This window comes from Vollenhovia emeryi, unplaced genomic scaffold (assembly GCF_000949405.1).
Source record: "Vollenhovia emeryi isolate VEMERY1.0 unplaced genomic scaffold, V.emery_V1.0 DF939184.1, whole genome shotgun sequence".
Lineage (NCBI taxonomy): Eukaryota > Metazoa > Arthropoda > Insecta > Hymenoptera > Formicidae > Vollenhovia > Vollenhovia emeryi.
This window is the reverse complement of record NW_011967182.1, coordinates 393,867-419,729: the sequence shown is the minus strand read 5'-3', so window position 1 is coordinate 419,729 and position 25,863 is coordinate 393,867. Positions and strand designations below refer to the sequence as shown.

Below are 25,863 nucleotides of genomic sequence, written 5' to 3'. Positions count from 1 at the left end.
ACTGTAATTGATTTCCCCACGCAAAAATTAATTTCTTACTATTAATTTAATCTGTACGTAAGAGTAAAGCATTTTATAATACTTTTCTATTAATGAATAAAAATAGACTATACTCGGGTGATGCTAACGTCAAGAATCATACTCAAGTGGAAACTGTAGACTTTCACTCAAAATAATTATTCAGTAATAAAGTAAACAGTAAAGAAATGGTACAGTGAAATATAAAAAGAAAATCATAATGAAATACAATGATTGAATCCAGAGCACGAATGTGCGCTCTACTTGCTTCAGTCTCATTTTACTTATGCACGCACGGGCGATTCGCAAAGTCAGACGGAAGGATTTTATTCTCTCCCTCGCCCACGTTATCGCGCATAAAAATGGAAGCGGCTAAGTAATAATGAAAGTAACGGCGCGAATCCAGACGCTCGCTGACAATAATCCGGTAAATATAGCAGCTCGCGAAATTCCGTAACGCGAGGCGTCGAGGTACACGGTCGAAATTTCGTGTGTTTCGCGCCGTATAAATCAGATACGATCTTCCGGAACGTCGACAAGGTTGAACCTTCCCCACCTTCCCTCTTTGTACTCCTCGCGTTTTAGCCTTCCCTACCCTTGCCGGAGGCCGAACAACTTCCCACCCATTGTTGCGACACGCAGCATCTTTTAGCCGTCGCTGCGAGATGTTATTTTTTTATTTGAACAAAGGATTCTCCTCGCCGTGCGTTATTACTCTTCTTCCCGCTTGTCTCGCTCATCACCCCGCTTGCCGGTGCAAAGGGGTTGGAAATTAAAGAGGGGGACGCGGTTGACGCGACGCAGAGTGCGGAACGATCGGGCGTGCACGTTCGAGAGATCACTCGTCAGACGCCCGACCTTTCGAGGATGGAACTTGGAATACGACACTTACAATGGCTTAAGATTTGATTTGTATCTTCGAAAAACATTATAATAAGTGCATCTTTAGGTAACACCAACGTCGGTATCGTCCTGGAAGCAAGATATTAACGAAGGGTCGCGATGATTCAATTTCTTAGTGTAACAGTACCGTTAGCGGTTCTCCCTATGCCGTACCGAGATTAAGAAGATTTATTGTATGTTTAATTAATGAACATAAACTCGCGCATTTAATCTAGCTTATTCGCATTCGGTTTAATAAATAGTGCCATTCAATTTTAATACAATTCGTTTCAGCTTTATTGTATCGTCGCGCCCGCAGATCCCCGCAACAATATTGCGTCAACGTAACAATATACAAAATATTCTAAGTAGGATAGTGTTCGGTAGAAAAGGAAAATTAATTTACTTTTAAGTTTTATTTCCTGTATCTAATTTGAGTGTGAAAGAAAACATTGGAGAGATTATGTGTCTAAACATTATTCAACTGCGCCAGAGACATAGTGACATAATCTTCCGTTATCTGTCCCATTGTCTCGCGCCAGAGATCCTGATTCTGATCTCACTATGAAAATAGAATACATCATTTAATGCGCGCGATTAATTGCGCATTGTATTAGATAAAGCTGCGAGTGTGAGCGGTAATTACCGATTATTTAGTATCCCGTCGCAGTTGGCGGAATATCAATCGCACGAGAACCAGCATGTGCTCAACTTCATCAGCGTTGTTGTTAAAGCATAGCTGAATATTAATGAGAAATGTTAACCGGTGTATTCTGAACCTAATTAAAGGTTATTATACTTGCAAATAAATTGGCCGAGATAAATTCGTTCGACATATTCGTTTGCCGTATGGCTCGACGTTTGCCGCGACGCTAATTGATTTAAGTAATTATTATCCGTAGCCGCACACTATCAATCCTCCGTTCGATACTTCATCCGGGCTTTTTAGATGTAATTTATCTCGTTTCGCATTCAATATTCCGCCGACGTGTTTATCGATCAATCGCCCGGGCGACTGTCTAATTGATTTCGTCGCGACCCACGGTGGAGGCGGCATCGGGAAATAACAAAACGAGTCGTCCCGTCTGGACGCTAAACTGCTTAAAATTGTAGTTTCATCGTCCGGCAGACCCCGAAACGCAAATTACCACCCCGAAAAGGGCCCCGTCGGCGGATATGCCGAAATATGGTCGGTCATTAAATTTAATGAAACGAAAATACGAGACATGGGAGAAGTGCCACTCGCGCATGCACACATCGTACTCCCCCTACGCGCCGAAGAGATTTAGGCATTAAACCGTGGTTTAAGGGATTGACTAAAATGGTCGTTTCGTAACGAATGCTCTGGGAGTGTATGCTCGCGCGTGGCTAACTGCACGTGCGCGTTCTAGTATAAATACACGTGCGCTACAGCACTATTTTACTTCTTAATCCTTTCAGTGCCACCGTGGCGTATTATACCACGTCACCATGCACTGTGGTACACTACTTTTTTTTCCTACCGAAATCGAGCGGGAAATACAATTCTTGACGAATAGAAAGAATTAACGAAGGACTCCCGATAATTAAATTAAAATAATGCAGAGATAATAAAGGACACTGAGAACGCACAATTATCATTGACAATACATACATTGTAAATTCGAATACGTTTCAATTCCGCTTTGGGCTGTTTTAAGCGAGTAAAATTAAATAAATTTCACGCTTACTTTCCGTTGAGCTATAGTGCTTCAAGATTGGATGATTAAAAAGCCTTGGAATTCAGAATCAGAAAATCGGCTTGAAAGTCGGCTAAATGACCATGGTCATGCAATGCAAAAAAGTTCCAAAAAGTATCAAAGGGTTAAATCGTAGTAAAACGCAATCAGTAAAATTACGATAGTCAAAGATAGTCAAATTTGTGAAACAGAGAAACTAAGGAATACGGCTTACGAACTGAACAATTTTTAGCAATAATTAAATTTACAGGCCAATAACTCGCTTATAAAACTCATTTAATTATTGTTGCAATTATTTTTATTCTTTTTTTATTTAACATGTTATGTAATTTTTGTCTCTCTTAATTACATATTCTATAGTATCTATAGTATTGTATTATTGCAAAAAATCTACGCGAATGTCACAAATGAAGTATCGTAATAAAAAATAAATAAAATCGTTTTCTTTATGCTAAAATCTTTTATGCAAATATTTCGCGTACAATTACTCCAACAATTCCTCAATTATTCAATAAGGCAATTTATAATAGCTGCGAGAATATCGCGTTAATAATAGACATGGACTAATTACTGATTGGATATGCCGTCAGTGTCACCGTTAAACTAACTTTGGCTCTTCACGAGCGCAGGAGAATTAGGAATTTCCGCATAATTTTGACCGGTACGTTGATTTATTATTGTGCCGCGCTAACTCCTCTCGCTGACAAACAAATTTCCGATTTTTCACAGAACTGGGATTTCTTCCGTTCGTTGATCGCGCGCGAATTATTCCATTTGAAACTGTCGGAGCATTGTACTTTCGACGAGATTAAAATAATCAAATATGGATTAAAATCTCAAACGATGAAAACGATTCATCTGCACAATGCACGACCAATATGACGCACTTGTCTCTCTCATGTTAAATCAATATTAAAACAGCAGAAAATAACGCGACGCGTTATTAACAAATGGCAAATATTTTCTGTTGTTTTAATATCGATAAGTATATACATATAGGTATTTATCTCGCGGGGACTCTATTCTGTACTCGGCTACCGATAACCATCGATATTGTTAACGACGTTTGCGCAGCTTTTCTATCGTGTAAAGAAGCTGCGCGAACGTTCGTTAACGATATCGATAGTTGTTGGTGGCCTTCTTCTTCTTCTTATTTATAATATATGGAAAATGTGTCTTCTTTAGAAGAACATTACGGCCAAAAACAAATTCCAATAAAAGAAAATGCAGAATGGATTTAGGAGAACGGAAATCAGTCGAGGTAAGCAAGTTCCTCTCTTCTGGATCGGTCTCAAACCTCTAAGTCACAATCACGCTTCCCCGACCGACCTACTCGAGCAACTTTTCCAGACTCCCAAAAACGTTGTTAGTAGATAGCTCAAAATAAAGCTCCTGCGACATATATATCATTCATTGTGGGCCTGGATAACTTAAGCCAACGGCACACGATACAATTTTTCCTACTGGATTGCTTACGAGAGCCAATCAGGATGCAGAGTTTTCGATCAGGTGACTCAAAGCTGAATCCTGATTGGCTCTCGTAAGCGATCCAGTAGGAAAAATAGTATCGTGTGCCGTTGGCTTTAGTAGGCAGAGTCTCCGGGCAAGCGGAAGATCCCAGGTACATATCCTGGTCTAGTTCTAGTCAGTTTTTCTTGCCGAAAAGTTGCTCAGCAGCCCATCTTACAATTAGTATCGATCTCTCTAAATACACCCCTATTTATTATTATGTGCAAAAAAACTCCACCGATTAGACAAAACTCTGAAAGCGACGCGAGTCAAAGAGCATCGAAACGCGACGTCGTGGTTATATCAGCTGCAGCCATATTTATTGCAATTACTAAATGAAAATTGGTGCGCCGGTATTAAGCGTGCGCTAAATGCACTCGCATCCGCCCAGTGCTCTACGTCGTCGTCGGATGCTCGTGGCAGCTGCGTGTAATAATAATTACGAAGCGATACATGATAACGAGTTGCCACCGGTACGCTAACGACGCACCCGCACCCCTTTCCCTTTCTCGTTTTGTTCCTTTTCCCCGGTCGTCTCTCCTCTTACCATCGCCCTCTTCCATCCTCTTTAGCGCTCGCGATCTAATAATATGTACTTTCCAGCAAAGTTCTTCATTACTCATTCATTCCCGTGCGCGCGCGTTGACAATGCACCTCCGCGTTTTATCTATTTTCTTTTCCTTCCCTCTTTTCAAGCTTTCGCATCCCGTCAACTTCGTTTCTGCATTTCCGACGCATGTAAAAGTGCTTACGCAGACGGGGCGACTTGGCGTACATGTAAACGCTTTCCACTTAGTCGTCGATTCTCCTAACATCCGCGGAATTATATTTTCAGCTAGAGAGACCTCGGGCGTACGTGAATCATTAAAATGCGAACGCGAGAACGGCGAGTTCCGCCTGGACGGCAGTTGCCGCGGACGCCGCGTCGCGCCGGCGGTGCACGGTTCGAGAGCAAATTATCTTGCTTAATTAATGTCGCGCGGGCGAATAATTGGAGAGGGTATTGAGGGGGGAGGGAACGTAACCTGAACCGTCACGAATCGATTTCTGCCTTCCTCCGCGACCCGTACCCCCGCGGAAATCCCCTATCGTTTTCCTCCCTCTCGAACCCGACTCCTTCCATCGCTCATCCGTTTCACTTTGCTCGACCCGTGTAATTTCTACACACGAGGCGTTTGATCTGCGCTCTCGCGGAGACGGGGCGATTAAAAAGTGCCATGGCGATGATGCTGCTTCGGTCCTCTTCCACTCCTCTCTGTCTCTGTCTGACAGAGATAGAGCAGAGACAATCATCAACTTAACATCAACATCGAGAGAGACATGATCAACATCGACGTCTCTGTCTCTCTCTCCCCCTCTCTCCCCCTCTCTCGGGGTCTCCCGGGCGACGATGACGAGGTCCACCATCGCCGCGTCCCTTTGTTGACTAAGCAACGGTGAACGGCGGATTATATCGGTTTATCGGACCGGTGCAGTCGCATTATGGAGCAAGTGTATACTTTGTGATTTTCGCCTCGCCCCGGACACTCTCGAGAGAAATGCTTAACTCGTGCGTTTTCGCGGAGCGTAAGCACTGGCATAAGTACCAAAGCTACATTAATACCGAGACGTTCGATAGTAGAGTTGGACTAAATCAAAGTTTGGCAGCTAAACTGCACTGGATACGAGCGCAATTGCATTGAATTAACGAGTCCAATTACAGCGCAACAAGGCTCAACTATTTGCTTAAAAAAGATTTCGGTTTAATAAATGCATTAATTGATAAACAGATTTCAAGAATAAATTAAATATTTATATCAATTAAATATTAGTTAAAGAACTCTAATAAAATTTACTTCAAAACAGAGTCTTATCTTCGATGTTATCGATCCTTGAAATAAGATTATATGTATACGTGTATGTTTATTAATTCTTTTATTCTATAATTTATTTCAAAGATCATTTAAAAGAAAAATTCTTACAAACTTGAGTTCAAGTCCAAATTCAATTTTACTAATACTTTCATAAAACAAATTTACTTTAGATTATTTTTTAAGAGTAATTACAATTTACCATTTTAAATCACCATAAATTATATTTCTATTCTAGCGTGCTCTGTTAATCGAACGGAATTATTCATTATCTCAGGTGATGAGTCTACGAAACGAAATGCTAAGTATTGACAGATTATTCTGTCTAAAATTGATTAGAGAGGCAATGAAGGAATTTTGGTCAATATTCATATCAAAATGTTTCAAATATTTCGTGCGGGGCGAAAGTCTCTATTGTACAATGTGTTTGTTTCCGTAACGTACAACGCACACAGATCACCGCGTTATCATTCACACGCGGCGTGACTTGAGCGAGCAGGTGATGAGCGACATGGGCCGCTCCGAGCGCGTGTCGTTTTTTTTTATCTCTCGCGTTCTCTCAACGCGATCGTGACAAGTGTTAAAAAGCACGCCAAAGGCCATCATATCTCGTCATTATTAGCACGCGATTGCGAACGTTAGAATCGAGAGTTCCGATTTGTTTCGTAGATTCTTTAACGTAGATTGAAGCAGCGATTACGTCTCGAAGCAAATATTTTTCGCGCGATTTACCACTAGAGCAAGAACGTGCGAGGAACGAGGGATATCGTGGATTCATAAATATATCGGAGCGGCGATTACTTCTCGAGGCAAGTATTTAAAGCGTGAATGTGTGTGAAATGTCAGGAAAGATAATAAATTATGTTTCGCGATATTCGTAGACGCTCATTATCTTCTTAGCGACGCTTGGATTTGAGGATATATTTGGTGGAAATATAATTTGCCTATCGTGTTGAGATCGATAACGCGCAATAATGTACTCGCCACACTCGAGTCATTTAAATAACGAGAAGCCATATTTCTTGGTAATTAATTTGAAATAGAAGAAATGGAATATTTAGTGTTTATTACATTTATTTCACGACACCTTAAATATTTCATGGTGTAAATAAATCACATGCATACTTGCTTCGCTAAGCAGTCGTCGCATTGAAAATCGTGACATATTGTTTATTAATAAGATGTATGTTAATAATAGGTATGTTCCGGTTTGTGCATTTGAAATGTATTAAGATTTGAGATTTCGTTCGTGTGATAATTAACGAAATTCCTGAGTGTCAAGCAAACCATAAAGGCTTTATAATTTTTCTTATTATTTTTCCGTCTAACGTACACCAGCAAAATGCACGTTGCGTGCAATTAACTTCGGAGTATCGTTTTATCTTTTATCAAAACGTGATTATTAAATGAAATAGAAACGAGAACGCCAAATCATTACTTCGGTCCGGGCAAGCTGAAGGTAGCCTTAATAACTTTTTAATTTAATATGTGAATTCTTATATACATATACCGTATTTTCCAACCGTTATTTTCTGACATATAATACAGGTTTTCGTTAGGTGATTATTAAATCATCTCCAGATATAAAACTTTCTGAATATCCTAGTACCTTTTCGACTCGTATAACAATTATAAATATCTAAATTCGCGAACATTCATTGTCGTTCACTCTGAAGAGAGAACATTTAAATACGTACGTATGTATGTATGTGCGTATTTCATAATATACCAGTTCGCACATTATTTTTCGCGACTTCGGGCTTTAATTAATTCATATATTTTCCCGTTGCAACACTTAATTGAAATTAGTACCGTCAAAATGCATACACACGCCATTTCAGACAATAACTACGTTCCACGCAAATAAATAACACACTACGTAAATACAAGTTATTTTTACAAATTAGTGATAACTGTATCAAAGGTATGAAAATTAATAGCAGGCGTGCACCATATAACAAACAAACGTATACGACATAATACGACGCTGCGATTCGTAGGAAGCGAAATTTTTGGAAAAACACAGATTTACAAAATTACAATCAATAAGATGAATAAGTTCGAAAGCAAACGACATAATTAAAATGCGCTGATATTCGAGCGACAAGACTTACATTGAACGTCGATCTTGGCGGGCGAGCTCTCGATCGAGTAGCCGGTATCCTCGCGTGTGGCCACACAAACGAAGTTCCCGCTGTCCAAGATTCGATTGACCCTGGTGATATAAAGATCTCCCTCGACCTGATGCCTCCGCGGACTCGGCGCAAGCAGCTGGCCGTCTATCTTCCACGAGTACTTGACATGCGAGCTTGGCTGAGCCTCGCATCTCAGGCGAACCGGAAGTCCTTCGACAACCGAGTGAGTCTCGGGGCTTACGGAAAAGTAAAGATCGCTGTCTTGGCCGTGAGCAGGTGCCGCTGTGAAAAAGAAAAATCGTCTTGTTAACAATAAAATATCGATCAATCGGTAAACGTTGCGAATATTCGCAAATCGGCCGAAAATTATTGTCTAACTTTGTCCTTATACCAAAATTATTTCTTTGCGCAATTGTTAAGGGGTTCATGATACGATCTTCTTTTCGAAGGATAAGTTTGAGAAATGCTATAGATAAGTACCATCGCTCGCGGACGATATCGCCGGTAAAAGTGCGTCCGATTTCGTCAAACGATCATAGGAGGTGTAAAGGCTGAATCAGACTAGCGATTGCCGACTCGGATTGGATTGGGATTGGCGATTGACGATTGTCAATGAGAGTCGATTAAATCGCTGGCTGCTTTGCTCTCATTGGCTAGAGGACAATCGCCAATCGCCAATCCCAATTCAATCCTCGTCGACAATTGCTAGTCTGATTTGGCCTTAAAAGACGGCTGGAGCCGAAACGAGCGGCGTCAAGTGTCCGCGGCGCGAGAGAGCAAATGCCCACAAACGAGAATCGCACGGTTGAAGCGATATTTCTGTTCGTCGAGTTCGTCGAAAAGGGAGAGGAGAAAAAAATGCTAGATGGCCGGTACAAATGTACAATACGGCACACGTAGGCTCGTGATTCGCCGATCCCTACGTCCGTCGCCGAACGTTGCGCGGATTTTGCATACACACAATGGCCGCATCGGTGTGGATTAAATCCTCTGTACCGGGGCGAAAATCGATCGCTGTTTCTCCGCGCCGCACCGCGCCGGCCGGCAACACGTTGCACGTACGTTGCACTATGCAACGCGCGTACTAACTGCGTGGCACCCGTATGCCTGTTCGCCGTCTTCTCGCACACCATCGATCTCTCGTCTACGCAACGCGTGTCTGTGCAGTTGTCTGGAAGTAATTAATCTATCGCGGTCGCGAAATAATATATCGCGACCATACTACGCTGATCTTTTACTTGTTCAAATCTCAGAGATCGCCAAGCAAGAGCCGCGTCTCACCCCTCAAACTCCGATCGCTCGTAGCGAACGACAGATCAATGATTTCGTGAATGTCGCGTTGAAATCGCCCACAAAGTGGTTTACTTGCCGGAAAAATCTTTTAAATCTGACACGCATGATTATATTCTGAATGTTGTTACGGCACTTTCAAACGTGGTCTTACTGAATATAAGCTATAACAATACGTATAACGTTCGGCGCGTGTAATTTATTCCGACTAGTAACAAATGTCCGGTAGTGATCCTGAACGCTATATAATTTAACTGTCGTGTACTGGGGACCATAACGTACGATCATAAATCTATCATGCAGGCAGAGCGCGGGACCCCTGGCTCTTTTATTTATCTTCGCGCGCGGACAGTGCCAGTCTCTCCCCCAATCTGTAATTGTGGATCCAGGTATCTCCTTTGGTCTCGCGCCGCCGCGGTGTGTCCTATGGCTTCCAAGTTTCACGACTGTCGAAAAGCGTGGCGTATATCCAGGAAGTTTGCACGAGAAATTCCTACTCGCTTCGATAACTACTAACTTGGCGAATCTTCGTCTGGATGTATATTTATAACTTTGCGTGGAAACGCGCGATTTTTTACGCGCAGATTCGCGTATAATTACAACAGACTAGGTGTAACACTGATCAATACTGACCACATAATTTGAGTATGATTGGTCATTTCTTACGTGTCTGACTTGACCAATTATGCGGGGTCTACAGTGCGAGTCTCAGAGTCGCAGTCGTCACATTCAGCCAGACACATAAGAATTGACCAATCATAGTTGATTAATTTTACGACTGCGACTCTGAGATTTGCATTGTAGACCCCGAGTTACAATCGGAAGTCGGGCTGAAAGAACGCTGTTGCTAAATGACAAAAATTTTTAACATGTAGTTGCGATTACGTGGTCAGTATTGATCAGTGTTACACGTAGTCTGTTGTAATTATACGCGAATCTGCGCGTAAAAACACGCGTTTCTACGCAAAGTTCGCGGTCAATGCGCGCGCAAAAGCAGCTATCGATTCCGAGAGACGCGTCTCGTCGGAGGATGAATCGCTCGGTTTTCCGGTTGCGAGAGGTGAAAAAAAATATGGTCTCCAAAAATATCGTCGGCTCGTTTGGTTGTCCGATGAGAAATCAGGGGAGTTTCAGCTAATGCAGCAAAGCTTTACGACGGTAGGTAACCGCGCCTTTTCAACGCGATCATTAGGCGGTATCTCCGAATGCGGTTCGATGTCAATCTTTATCAGCAGAAGAGAGCCGGGACGAGAGAAAGCCGCGCGTTGCAGCCTAAAAAAAGACTGCACGTTTACGCCAGTCGTCTTGGTTGCCGGTCGTGAAACCTCCCCGAGGGGTAAACACGACCGCTTTTACGACCTACTCTCGAGATTGGCTTCCTCCCCGAGAGAGCTAAACGTCTCCTTCTCCTTTCTCTTACTTCTTCTCCGCGCGCCGAACGACGACAGCTGCAGCCGCGCCGCTTTATAACGTTTACACAAGCGGTCCGATTTTTCGACCACGTTTGCCCGATGCTGAGTGCCTGCGCACGTCCGACGTCTACTACACGACGACACGGCACGTACAACCGTCAGCGGGTAGTAGAGCAGTTGATGTAACGTGATGGATTTCAAAAGAGGTGCAGAAGTGACCCGGAATACCGAGACAGGGGATCTGTCTAACTGAGAGCTTCGTTTTACGATTACGAGCTGGTCGAGAAAATCGCGTTTAGGTGGCAGTTAAACAAAACTGCAATAACGTTTCGTAAATATGTCCAAGTGAAATCAATAATTGGAAAATCAATACTGGCTTTCAGGCTTTCGCGGTTGTTGACATCAATTAGAAAATCTATCATTTTTATATCACGACTAGTGGTAACTCGATTTATCCGGCGACTATAGTTTTCCTTAATTGTGAGCGCGGAACGTATGTATTACTTATTTGATTTTTGCGAATGTAACCGATTGATCTCTTATGCGATTAATTGGTAATGCAGGAGAAGGCCTGATGACAGGCAGAAACGTTTATTCGTTAGGTCATTTGTAACAGAAAATATAAAGGTTAGCATGCAACACTTGCTTCGGCTCTTTCCGTCTTATATTTTTTATTAATAATTAGCCAATAATTGAATGAAAGCGAAATACTATTCCATTACTAAATACTATTACTATTTATTATATCTTGTATTCGTGACTAATCTTAAAAGTATCTTGGAAATTGAAGTACAAGTAAAGTGAAAATACCACTTTAACCGTAATTTTGTTACACATCTGGAATTAATAGGCAAAAAGATCGCTGAAAGATTTATCAAGTAGTTTGAACACAGTACTATCGAGAGGTTTCTAATTTCCTTAATAACTCCAAGGGCACATCATGAGATAATGATAAAATGTCTTTCTCTCGTGCGACTCTCCTTCCGCTGAATCGAAAGCGACGAGAGAATAACTCGTCTCGGCGCGGACGCAAGGGGTTGTTTCCTCACAGCCGGCTGGGGTAGTTTCGCGAGCACGAGTCCCTCTCATCGGAGCACTTCTTGATTATTATTCGTGGTATACGGGGTCCCTCTTCCAGACATCATAGGTCTAGAAGGGAGAAAGTTCGCGTCGGTACCAGCGGAACTTGGCTCGTTATGCTACGGAATCTTTCTTCCGATGTGTACACGTGACCCCGGGTAACGACAATCTTTAAATCGAAAGGCTGCCGTTAAAAAGTTTTCGCATTTCCATAAAATTATCCATAGTAAGTTTAAATCAGATAAAATGACAATTCGACTAAAGTGCATCCGCGCTTAGAATCTTAATAACAGCCGATATTTCGAATAAAGCATCTGATATCAAATTGATCCAATATTGATATATTTACATGATATTTGTATAGCCTGTAGTATCTTAAATATCGATTTTTAATTTGGTGACTAACAATCGGCTCATATGCGAGATTCACCGATATACAGGGTGTATCAGTGAACCATGCCATCTCTAAATCACTTAACCGAACTTTGGATGAAAGTGTTAAGGAAGGATAACATATTTACTCAAGCTTTCTTAGTCGACATTAATCGGCCAATGTTTTAATACAGAAAATTTATTGCGCATAATAACATTTTTAATTGGTGCTACTGATAATAGGTAATTGTGAGCGTTGAAGGAGTTTTATTAGGCCTTAAAATAAAAAAAATTTAATTTTTAATGTGAGCATGCGCAGAATTTTCTTTGGTAACTTTTGGTAACACCATTCTTTGACTTTTCAACTGTTACTAATTTGTGTTCAGATTTTATAATTTTCTGATAAACGTTTCAAAAGTTATGATGATTTAATTGTCACACTCTAATGGTTAAGAACTTGTGAAATTTTTCGTCAAAAAGAAAATAATAAGGTGAACCGATTTATGATAAATGGCCAAATCAAAATTTCATCCTTCCTTAACGCTTTCATCCAAGGTTCATAAGAATCGGTCAAGTGGTTTAGAAATGGCGGCTTTCCAAAAGTACTCATCGCTCACTGATACACCCTGTACAATACGACCTTAGGTGAATTTTTTTTACCATACAAATATGTACTGACAAACGGAATAATAACAGGGACATTCACATATCGAGCCTTTCTAATTTCCCAAAAGGCTCTCGCGCTTCTCTCCCCTCTGCAGTAGAAACTTCCTGTATCAATTAGAATGATTCCCGGCGCGGATATATGTAATGCACGCGAATGCATAATTCATTGCGTGCACGTAGAATGCGCACTCTATCACGCGGCTCGCGGCCACGTTGAGCCACGCGGACATGAATTATGCGTGGGCCATCATTCACGACGCAACTCGCGCGCGCGCGCGCGCATGGAAAAGGGGGAAAAAAGAAGCTCGCCGCCCCCCGCGCGTTCGCGTATCTCGACCGATCCTTCAACACCCCCTTGCGTCGTTCGCGCGCGCGCGCGAATTGTGCACGTGGTAGGTTTCCACGGACGTGCCGTGAGTGTCACGGCCTTTACACGCGAGACGCTGTTGGGCGCAAATAATTGCGTTCACCGTGCCGCCTTCTAGACACATTCCGAGTACCGTAAATGGTTCGCGCTCTCAGGACGCTTTCGCAGCTCTGAGGTTCCATCCTGAGAGCCGCTGGCTCCCGAGAGGCTGCGCCGAAACAGGACGCGTATACATAAGACGCGTTTATTAAGGGGAGGGAGAAAAAACGGGAAGTACGGGAGGATGGAAAGAAGCGAGGGCGAGGAAACGCGAGAGCCCGGCGAACACTGACGCCCATTTAGCGAGGGTAAAGTGCAACTGCTCTCGCCCCGGGGAAGCGCGAGCGAGAGAAATAAAATGCGACGGACCACCGACGTGCCCCGAAACGATGAAGACAATTGCGACAAGCAACTGTTGTTTTCTGTCTTCAAGAACCCACCGTTTGAAGCTCAGACACGTCGTTTCCCAATCCACGGATCAAGCGCGGAATTTACTTTTAACTCGCAGGTGAATAAGAATGGATAAACAAGCACGGTCGCGTATCCCCGTCAAAGGAAAAAACCTTCAGTACCTTCCATTTTTCTAAGTTAATCAATTACCAACGTCAGTGTTTTCTTAACCATACCTGGCATTTTTAACATACAGAAAATTTATTGCGAAAAATATTACCTCAGCCAGAGTTTGAACCTGGACCTCCCTACACTCTAGGCGAACGTCTCACCAATTCGACCACCGAGGCGTATGATACTATTTGTCGCAATAACAAATGTTGTCTACAACCCTTATTGGCGCACAGTTCAAAAGAAGTCGAAATAGACGCGTAGACAACATCTTTATCCTGTTATTGCGACAAATATTATCGAATTGGTGAGACGCCCGCCTAGAGTGTAGGGAGGTCCAGATTCAAACTCTGGCTGAGGTAATATTTTACGCAATAAATTTTCTGTATTGTTAAAAATGCCAGATATGGTCAAGAAAACACTGACGTTGTTAATTATCGCTGGCGACATGGAATATCATTTTATACTTGTCTCATTTTTACATTTGTTTTAATGTTAAAAGACATTACAATCTTTCTGTTCCCCTTATTCGACTCTCTGCTGGCCCAACGAATCGCGAGAGCGATCAGCAACAAAGTTACCGCTACGTAGCGGCACTGGACGAAAAAAATGCAAGCAAGGAAGGGAGCCCAGATCTCTGTACGCGATTTCCATTCACGGGGACCTCGGTCAAAGGGGGAAGCTCGTTCGATGGGAAAAAAAAAGAGGATAGATCCGACGCGGAGTGTGCCATTTGCAGAGTACGCAGACAACGTGAGCGAACCACTTTGAGAGAATCCGCTGTCGTCTATTGGGCCACCTCTTACTCTCCTCCCTTCGCTCGCTCCTCGAAATATATTATCCGCGCTTCCCGGGCGCTATCGCGGAGGTCATCAAACGCCTGCGCTCGCGGCGAGGCAAGGCGTTTTAACTCTTCCCGAGTTGCCGTGGCCGCGCAATCGACGCGGCCGGGAAATGGGACGGGAGGGGAAAAGACGCCCGGGGAGAGAGGCGCGTTTCCTGCCGAAAGACGAGCCGGAATTTCGGTATCTCTTCGCCGATAGAAAGTTTATCTTACGACTCCACGTGGCCGGCGGGACGACGAGCGCTCGGATGAAGGAGTTCGGCTTCCAAGAAAATCGCGCCGTCCGATGGGCGTGTGCGCAACCCTCGGATAACATCGATTCGAGATATCTCAAGTCCGCGCCGTCGGACGCTCGTTAGCAATTCGTTATCTGCGCCCGTGCAACGTCTCCCTTCAAAAGGCGCCGTTTAAATGACACGGGTCTTTTGTAAGGTACTTTGGCCTCTGTTAATACAGACAAAATATTTTTACGAGTATCGCGAGATCTTGAGAAACGCTGCTCAGATTTTTTTTAATAATTTAAAAAATAACATTAAAAACCAAATATTTAATATATTAATTTTTTGCCCTCAGCGGTTTCCCCCTCGGTTCGTGCGCATAAGAGATCTGCCATCCTATCTCTGTAAGCACTGAGAATATTGTGCGAGTAGAAAGTCAAACAATTTGTCCCTAAAAACGCCAATCGAGGTCCGCAGGTAGAGTATTCCACAGCTCACAATCAGTAGCAGAGCCAAGAAAGGAGCGTTTGTAGAACTCCATGCGACACAGCGGGCCTTTATGGTAGATTTACGGATATATGAACTTATCAAATACTCAGAACAAAGAATAGTTAATTGCAGAGAGTATCTATTTTTCTGTGTATTCATAGTCAGATCTTATAGACCGTTTTGAATTTATCTAAAAATGCTGCATAGGACATTTGTGATTGGCTACGGAGTATCTAAAGCTGATCTTAAATATCTTAAGTAAAAGTTTTCACGGCGTGCTGCATCTGCGTATTTTCTCCAGCTGCCTAAGACTTTTGCACGGTGGAGTGTAATTGAATTGAAATCGCACGTACGCTCGATGCGCGTCCGCGTCGCAACTGCAGCCGCGCAAGAACAGTCGCAACACGTCCGAGTACGTGCGACATAGCGGCGCGGCGCAGCGTCTGCAAAAGGAGGAACGACGGTCTCGTTCTTTATACGCGTTACGCGCCACCCGCGTCTTTATTAGCCTCTCCGTCTCTCTTTGTTTCTCTCCGAAGTCGTTTCACAGCAGCCCGAGGGATCAAAGGGCTAATATGATTTCTCTCTCTTTTTTCCCCTCCTCGCCTCGCCGCTCCCTGCAGCGAGACACGCGTGCGCTGCGACGAGCGAACGAGAACGAGCGGCTAATACCTCGCGAGCGGGAGGAAGACGTGAGACGCGCCGCGCGAGCAATCGCGCTGAATAACATTCAGCGTATAAAATAAACGCGCGCGCGCGCCGGCCGCGCACAAAGGACCCTTAGTGGCGAGCAGTGTAAAAAAGCCGCCGTTGGCGGGAGAAGGAGAGCCGAAAGAGATCGAGACGAGGACGACGACGATCGGCGCGAGCGGGCGACGCGGGGGGTCGTGCTCCGCGCGGCGTGCCCTCCTGCCCCCCCGTCGTCTTTTCAGAGGCGCGGGACTCCTCCAGAACTCCCGCGGTCCCGGTTCTCGTCCGTAACTCGAGACGTGTAATTAGGAGCGCCGGACCAAGATGAATGGCCAAGTGGTGCCGGTGAGTGGCGCAGCCGTGGACGGGACGAGTGAAAGAGCCAGGAGAGAAAGGTGCAGAAGGGAAGAGAAAAAGGGGGGGAAGAGGAATACCACCGAGGGGTAGCAACCACGGGGCACCATAGCGCACTCGAGGGTTATCTCGTACATTGCGCGCACCCCCTCGTCACCCCCCCCCCCTTAACTTCGATGCTGGCCGATATTGGGTACAGATGTATATACCTACGTAATACCGCACGGCAACCACCTCTCCCTTCCGCCCCCTCCCCGCCCGACGCACGCCGAGTCTGCGTACACTCGTCGCTTCTCGTGTAGGTGTGCGCGGGGCTATCGAACCGGTTCCTCCTCTCCGAGAGGAGAACCGCCGTCATGGTGGAGAGTGGCAGCATCCTTTCCTCACCACTCGGACCCCTCGTCTCGCCGTCGCGAGTCCTCGCGACGGGGCCGAGGGAGGATCCGCGAGGAGGGCCAGCGCAAATTGGCCAGCTCCGATTTAAGGATGAAAGAGCGGCGTCTCCTTTTTTCCCCTCTCCTCCTCGCAATTTGCGTCGCAGAGAGAAGAGCGGTATAATGAAAAGAAAGTTGTGATCTTTCTTCTCCCCTCATTTCTATTCCCTCTTTCGCCACGTCTGTAAAGGCGGCGTGGATAGCCGAGGCAGTTCGATGGAGAATAACTAACGATACAACGTTTTTCATCAATTCGCAGACCGAAGTTTCAAGTCATTCTTAATCTCGCTTAGGAGTCCGATGACAGCACGGAAGAGGGAAGGACAAACGTGCGAAAAGTGATTAATCCTGATCTGATTTTTCGTACGACTCGATTCTAAAGCCTATTTTTCCTACTGGATCGCTTACGAGAGCCAATCAGAATCTAGGCTTAAGTCACCTGACCTAAAACTCTGCATCCTTGTTGGTTCTCGTGAGCAATTCGGTGGGGAAAAATAGTATCGTGCGACGCTGACTTAAATCATTCGCGAGCGATATCTGTCAGCATTTCGCGACTCCATACGCGCCGGGAACAGTCGCTACAAAGTACCAACGAGAATAAAACAAGATGTACGCAAACTAGCCGCTGCGTTCAGCAGAAAAGCCTGCTGTAAAAGTCTTGAATCTGATTGGCGAATGCTGTTAATTGGCAGAACCTAAGAGTATACTCGAAATTTGAGAATTTTACAACAGTTGCAAAGCAGCTTTTTCTACGGAACGCAGCCGTACGCAATGCTTTTCGCGCAGTCGTCGAGTCGAGGAAAACTAACGAGGGTGTACGAGGGAATTAGCCTCTCCGGCGCACGCGACTGGCTCGAAAAGATCCCGCGGGACGTCCCCGAGATCTTTTTTCGCGCGAGACGTCGCCAGGGATGTCTGTTAATCACACGCTCGGAAAGCGGGGCCGGTAACGACATGGAGATATTTCACTCGGCGAGTTACGCGATCTTATCGCGAAATAACAGCGTGCAACGAGCGTGTAACAATGCTGCCGGCGTAACGTATCGCGCTTACCGTATCGCGGCCGCGATGCAGCCGCCAGATACCCCTCGCGCGGTTCCTCGCGCACGAAACGATACCACTCTTACCCCTTTCCCCCGTAGCCCGACTGGCGTAGCTCGAAATCAACGCGGCTCCGATAATATCCCCGTGATCGATAGCGCCGCGAGATCCCGATCGCGGAGGAGAGAATCGCACGAGGGCGAAGGGACGGAGTCGCCTCGAGATGCATCACTAATTTTTTTTTTGTACTTTTTCGCCTCTTCCTTCGTCGGAGTCAAATCGACTGGGTCGGCCGAGGCGCGTGATTCGAACTCAATTAGCCGTAATTACAAGGTCGAGCGGTCAGAAAAGAAGGAAAGGGAGGAGACCGCGCGGCCAACCGGTCTCGGGGACCAGGCGATCGGGAATCGCGAGACGATCGGAGCGGGACCGCGAGGAAAGGGATGGAGGAAAGGGGGGGGGGGAGAAGGAGACGTCGTTACGGAAACTTCGATCGACTCTCTTCCCTTCCCGCGTGATTCACCCCGACGCGACGGCAGACGGGCTCGCGCGGCAGGACAGCGGGAAGGGAGGGAAGAGCCCTGATATTCTATGCAGCTCCGTGCGGTGTGCGGTACTTACACAGGCAGACGAGCAGGGCCAGTACAGCCGCGACGCGCCGCATCCTCCTGGATTCGCGCGTATCAGCCTGGAGTCAATGTACACAACCGCTGTCGCGCGCGAGAAAAAGGGAGAGAGAGAGAAAGAAAAACACCGCGTGGTGGAAATTCACGTCGAGAGCATTTTCACGCCTGGCCCTCGGTCCTTGGTAACTTTGTAAACGATGCGCACGCGAGACAGAACCAAACGAAGGCAACAACCGGCACGAAGGGACGCGCGATACTGCGGCGGCGAACCCACGCCGGCGCGAAGCGACCCCTGGCGAAACGCGTTCGGTTCGCCCCGCCGGTCATGCGTGGTTGCCCGCGTCGCCGAGAGAGAGCGCGACCTGTCAGTTACGAGTCCGAAGGGGTAACGCGCCTGAAATACCCACTGAAGGGAATCGGAAAATGGATCATAGCAGCAACATATTATACCGTGCTGATTCATCCTGTATTTCGCTATGAACGTCATCTTGTACTTCGACCAATTGTTATCAAGCCACGAAAAAAAACTGCAATAATATAGATGGGTCAAGAATAAAATGTATGTGCGTATGATCGCGCACGCGCAAGTTTATTTCAAAACAAATTGATTAATGATGACAATTGATAAAAAAAGTTGTATTGATCTATAAGCAGTATGCAGATAAAGATCAAAGTTTCATCAGTAACTCATTTGTTCAATTAGCATGCATCGTGAGTTTACCTTTCTTAGCTGAGTAGACGACGTTTCTTATTACGTAGCAAGATTTAGCTATTTACATTCCACACAATTATAAAGTCGAAATTAACATTACAAATACATTAATGTAATAACCTCTAACAAAGCTTAATGATGAATCAAACTACAAATATTTAATCATCGGAAAATACTTTTATATTGAATCTAAATTCTTACTAAAACATAAAAGAGATTTTTTAAATTAATTGTTAATGATTGACTTTTAATAGAAGTCATGGTATATTAAAAAATATTGATTGCGATTGAAATCAAATAGCTAATCTTATACTATTATTGAGAACAGTTCCATTTCGCTATCTTTGCTTCTTCGCGCTAAGAAATAAACGTTTCTCCCCTCCCATCTTCGTTTCCCTGACGCATTCGATATATGCTGAGCTCAGTAACCGCAGATATTTATAACGTACTACGCCGCGTCCAGTGAAGCATCTCGTTATCTCGTTTTCCGACCACGATGGTTTCGACGTTTGTGCTTTTACTGATTACTCTCGGCGTCGTCGGTCTTGTGAAAATTATCTTTGCGCTGCATCGGATGTACTTTTACTGGAGGAATAAGGGCGTACCTTACATGCCGAATTCGTTATCGTCTTTTACAGTGCCTTGGAAATTAATGTTGGGCTACATCTCTTTCGCCGATCTGAATCAATATATGTATAATTACTTTCCCAACGCTAAATATTACGGAACAAATGATTTTCCCACGCCTGCCATATTTTTACGCGATCCCGAGTTGATTAAAGACATAATGGTGAAGGATTTTGAAAATTTTCCGGATCATCGCATTGTTCTTGATGAGAACGCAGAACCACTGGTTGGTAATAATCTTTTCTCTATGCGCGGAGACCGTTGGAGAGAAATGAGGACTACGTTGAGCCCTTCTTTCACCGCCAGCAAAATGAAGTTCATGTTCGATTTGATATCGAAGTGCTCTCACGATTTCGTCAATTATCTCTATGACCATCCGGAGCTCTGTTGTGTAATCGAAACGAAGGAGGTCTTTAGACGATACACCAATGACGTAATTGCTACGGCAGCTTTCGGCATAAGTGTGAATTCTATGAAGGATCAAGACAATGAGTTCTATAGAAGAGGTATAGAGGCCACCACATTTTCCTCTGGACTGTCAATGATTCTTAAAGTAATATTTTTACGCGTAAGTCCTTCATGGCTTACTAGATTATTGGGTTTAACTTTTTTCCCACTGGCTACGGGCAAATTTTTTAAAAAGATCGTAGAAGAAACCATCAGAGAACGAGAAAAGCGTGATATTATCCGACCGGATATGATTCATTTGTTAATGCAGGCTCGAGGCAAAGACAATGCCAGTCCCAAAATGACACTGGACGATATCGTTTCGCAAGCCTTCATCTTTTTCTTAGCCGGCTTCGACACCTCTTCAACCTTGATGTGTTTCATTGCTCATGAATTGGCGGTCAATCGAGAAATTCAAGATCGTCTGCGCAAAGAGATACTACAGCATCTTGCCGAGGGAAACGGTGAGATTTCTTACGAAGTACTGTCGAAGATGTCGTATATGGACATGGTGGTTTCCGAGGCTCTCAGAAAATATCCACCGGTGATCGTCCTTGATAGACGTTGCTCTAAGAGATACGAACTTCCTCCAGCGCAACCAGGTTGCAAAAGTGTGATTATCGAACCTGATACTGTATTGATGTTTCCCGCGTATGCTTTACATCGCGATCCGAGATATTTTCCGAATCCGGATAAGTTCGATCCTGAAAGATTCAGCGAGAAGAACAAGGACAACATTTTACCATATACCTACATACCATTCGGTCACGGACCTAGAAAGTGTATCGGCAATCGATTTGCTCTTATGCAGACCAAGATTTTGATAGCTCATCTTTTACAAAAGTTTATTTTAAAGACTGTGGAAAAAACTGTCGAACCAGTTGTATTTTGTAAAAAGGAATTTTCCCTGAAACCAGATGGCGGATTCTGGATTGGCTTGGAGAAGAGAGAAACGTGAAAATCTTGCACACAGTATATCTGTAATTGTATGTGTAAAAATATTATCGAATTTGCAACTTAAAGATATTCTACACTTGCAAAACACGATTTATGTATACAGTATAATTCAATTGAGATGTATTGTTCAATTCGCAAATTAAGTTTATACTAACATAAGAAGTGAAGAAACTGGTAAATATTGGTACTTCTTAGATTCTCGAATCTTTTCTACGTGGTTATTATATTTACTGACTTATATGACTTTTTCCACTTTCAGTAACACAGTAGAGATACGGTCGATATAGATGATTCTTTATGTAAGAGCGAATACTTTATTGCGCGAACGTCTATCGTTTTGAAGGGATGGGGGAGGGGGGGCGGGATTGCATTTTTTAATAACAAATGGTAAAAGTTTTAAAATGTAGAGAATTATTCTGTTCCTTATATTTCTTTAGAAAATAATTAGAGTAAATAGAAAAGCTTGAATTAGGTCTATTTGTCGCACAGAAATAACGCATTTTTCCCAGTTGTTTCCTCTTATATAAATGCTGAAGTTCAACTGTGTCATTGCCAGCTACCTTTCTATTGACAGTCTTGGCATTAGTAGGTTATGTATCCGTTGATAGTTTAAGTATCCATTAGCTGATTATTTATCTGTGTCATTCATTATCTATTACTTTACTAATTTATTTATATTTCTATTGTGCACTTTAGAATATATTATGAAAGAGTTTTGTTTACTGTAAAGGAAATATGGAGCGGAAAATGTAATTACATTTACTAAACTTTAATTTAAATCTTACTAATGACTTCATTATAAATGTTTAACGTCCAATAACTTACGTATCAACTGTTTTTTAAGTAACAAATATATTTTTAAAAATTTACATTTAAATGATACAACGTGTAAATTGCGTTAGATATCTCCTTACTTTGAAAGTGTTTTTATAATAGTTTTACATTATTATTTATTTTCTTTGAGCAAGTCTTTTGCTTCATCGAAATACATCTGAATATTTATATCTGCAGGAAGTTTGTATGAAAATTATTCTGCAGTATAATATATTTATATGTATATCATTTTCTTGATTTCCAATCACGTTACAAAACTGTACCATATGTATTTTATTACATATAATATTTGTAATGTCAAAAAATGATAATCAATTATAAGACTCGCATATTAATAAGACTATAAGGAAATTCCTGGGCACTTGATTCAGAACTGTATTTTCTATTATTATTAATAAGAAGAAAAAACAATTGTAATTAACGTAAAATAAATCTCTATCGTCTTTTATTGTGTTTTGAAAATTGCTTTTGGGCTATATTTTTTCGTCGGATACAACGAATATACAGACAATTACTTTCAAAACGCTAAATATTGGCAGTCCAACCATATTCTTACGCGATCCCAAGTTGATTAAAGACAAATTTAAGTATAACTACATGCAGGTAATTTTTACTGATTTCCTCGAACTTTCCATACAGAAGAAAAAATTTGAAAATTTCTTAATTATTTTTACTCTTCTTGTTGTTACGTATCATACGTATGCAAACACAGATTATACAAGTAAGAGAAAGAAAACGTATATAGACATATTTTACGCAACATTACGATTATCAAATTTATTATTTACAAGCGTAAGAAGCGCATAATGAATCAAACTACAAATATTTAATCATCAGAAAATATTTTTATATTGAATTTAAATTCTTATTAAAATGTAAGAGAGATTTTAAAAAATGATTGTTAATGATTGACTCTTAATAGAAGTCACGGTATATTGAAAAATATTTGTTGTGACTGAAATCAAATAGCTAATCTTATACTATTACTGATTACTGAGTATTATCACAATGATTCCGAGAAGAGTTCCATCTCGCTATCCTTATTTATTCGCGCTAAGAAATAAACGTTTCTCCCCTCCCATCTTCGTTCTCTTCACATATACGATATATACTGAGCGCACTGAGCGCACGTATTCATAAAGTACTGGACCACGTCCAACGAAGCATCTCGTTAGTCTGTTATCTCGTTATCCAATCGCGATGGTTTCGACATTTGTACTATTACTGATTACTCTCGGCGTCATCAGTGTTGTGAAAATTGCGTTTGCGGTGCATCGGATGTACTTTTACTGGAGGAAGAAGGGCATACCTTACATGCCCAATTCGTTATCGTCTTTTCTCAACTCTTGGAAATTATTTTTGGGCTACATCTCATTCGCCGATATGAATCAATATATGTATTATTATTTCCCAAACGCTAAATATTTTGGAACAAATGATTTTCCCGCGCCTACCATATTTTTACGCGATCCCGAGTTGATTAAAGACATAATGGTGAAGGATTTTGAAAATTTCCCGGATCATCGTTCTTTCATTGATGAAAGCGTAGAACCGCTGTTCGGTAAGAACGTCTTCGCCTTGCGTGGAGACCGTTGGAGAGAAATGAGGAATACACTGAGTCCTTCATTCACCGCCAGCAAAATGAAGTTCATGTTCGATTTGATATCGAAGTGTTCTCACGATTTCGTCAATTATCTGGTCGACCATCCGGAGCTCTGTCATGAGATCGAAACGAAGGGAGCTTTTAGACGATACACCAATGACGTAATTGCTACGGCAGCCTTTGGCATAAATGTCAACTCTATGAAGGATCAAGACAATGAATTCTATAGAAGAGGAATAGAGGCTACCACATTTTCCTCTGGACTGTTAACGACGATTAAGATAATATTTTTACGCTCAAGTCCTGCATGGCTTTCTAAATTAACGGGCTTAACTTTTTTCCCGCTGGCTACGGCCAAATTTTTCAAGAAGATCGTGGGGGAAACCATTAAAGAACGAGAAGAGCGTGATATTATCCGACCGGATATGATTCATTTGTTAATGCAGGCTCGAGGCAAGGACAATGCCAGTTCCAAAATGACACTGGACGATATCGTTTCGCAAGCCTTCATCTTTTTCTTCGCTGGCTTCGACACCTCCTCGACCTTGATGTGTTTCATTGCTCATGAATTGGCGGTCAATCCAGAAATTCAAGATCATCTGCGCGAGGAGATACTGCAGCATCTTGCCGAGGGAAACGGCGAGATTTCTTACGAAGCACTGTCGAAGATGTCGTATATGGACATGGTGGTTTCCGAAGCTCTCAGAAAATATCCACCGGTGATCGTCCTTGATAGACTTTGCTCTAAGAGATACGAACTTCCTCCAGCGCAACCAGGTTACAAAAGTGTGATTCTCGAACCCGATACTGTATTGATGTTTCCCGCGTATGCTTTACATCGCGATCCGAGATATTTTCCGAATCCGGATAAGTTCGATCCTGAAAGATTCAGCGAGGAGAACAAGGACAACATTGTACCATATACCTATATACCATTCGGTCACGGGCCTAGAAAGTGTATCGGCAATCGATTTGCACTTATGGAAACGAAGATCGTGATAGCTCATCTTTTACAAAAGTTTAATTTGAAGACTGTAGAAAAAACTGTCGAACCAATTGTATATTGTAAAAAGGAATTTACCCTGAAACCGGATGGCGGATTCTGGATTAGCTTGGAAAAGAGAGAAACGTGAAAATCTTGCACAAAGTATATCTATAATTCTATGATACAGTTGTATTTGTCAAAATATTATCGCGTTTCCAACTTAAAAATATTCACCGTTTTCAACAGACGATTTAAGTATATAATAAGATATAATTGAGATGTATTGTTAAATGCTCAAGTCGTACGTGTAAATTTATACTAACATAAGGAGAGAAGAAATTAGTAAATATCGTTACTTGCTTAGATTTTCTCTTTTCCATGTGCCCATTATTTTTAATGAATTGTATGTATATCTTCCACTTGTCCAGTAGTACAGTAGAGATACATTTGATATTGTTAATTCTTTATATAAGAGCCAATATTTTAATACGATATATGCAGAAAGCGCTACGCCCATGTATTTATAACGTTCTACGCTGCGTCCGATAAAGCACCTCTTATTGTTAGTCTGTTATCTTGTTACTGAAAGTGTTATCTCATGATATCGCGATGGTTTTGACCTTTGTGCTATTACTGACTGCTCCTGGCATCGTCAGCGTTCTGAAAATTATCTCTCTGTTGCATCAAAGGCATTTTTACTTGAGAAATAAGGGTATAACTTTCCTGCGAAAATTGCTATCATCTTTTATTGTTTTGGAAATTGCTTTTAGGCAATATTTCATTTATGGATTATAACCAATACACATACGATTACTTTCCACACGATAAATATATTAAAACGAATAATATTCGTAGTCCTACCATATTCTTACGCGATCCCGAGTTGATTAAAAACATAATGGTGAAGGATTGTGAACATTTCACAATATATAGACATATTTTATATATACCTACACATACATACTTCCGTATAAAAAGTTTTTTACGGAAATTTTATTTTATAGCGGTTTAGATTGTCAAATCTATTATCTACAAGCGTAAGAAGTGCATAATGAATAAAATGACAAATGTTTAATCATCAGAAATTATGTTTGTATTGACAC

At 42.6% G+C, this 25,863-nt stretch overlaps 3 protein-coding genes across 5 annotated transcripts in view; 2 read left to right on the top strand and 1 right to left on the bottom strand.

Annotated features, from left to right (window-relative positions):
• LOC105562719 (tyrosine-protein kinase-like otk) overlaps positions 1-25,863 on the bottom strand; it is an 87,808-nt gene that overhangs the window by 31,007 nt on the left and 30,938 nt on the right. For 2 of the 3 annotated variants that reach the window (XM_012013769.1, XM_012013768.1), the window contains one exon: positions 8,092-8,394. In XM_012013769.1, the coding sequence (XP_011869159.1) occupies positions 8,092-8,394 (303 nt within the window). Of the gene's footprint in view, positions 1-8,091; positions 8,395-18,590; positions 18,883-25,863 lie in introns of those variants that run through there. The other variant, XM_012013767.1, reaches the window with a different exon arrangement.
• Positions 19,745-22,634, top strand: LOC105562720 (cytochrome P450 9e2-like). The gene has a single exon (XM_012013770.1). It carries the CDS (start codon positions 19,804-19,806, stop codon positions 21,337-21,339), a length of 1,536 nt encoding a protein of 511 aa, XP_011869160.1. The 5' UTR covers positions 19,745-19,803; the 3' UTR covers positions 21,340-22,634.
• Positions 23,301-25,845, top strand: LOC105562721 (cytochrome P450 9e2-like). The gene has a single exon (XM_012013771.1). The coding sequence runs from the start codon at positions 23,373-23,375 to the stop codon at positions 24,906-24,908; it is 1,536 nt and encodes a 511-aa protein (XP_011869161.1). The 5' UTR covers positions 23,301-23,372; the 3' UTR covers positions 24,909-25,845.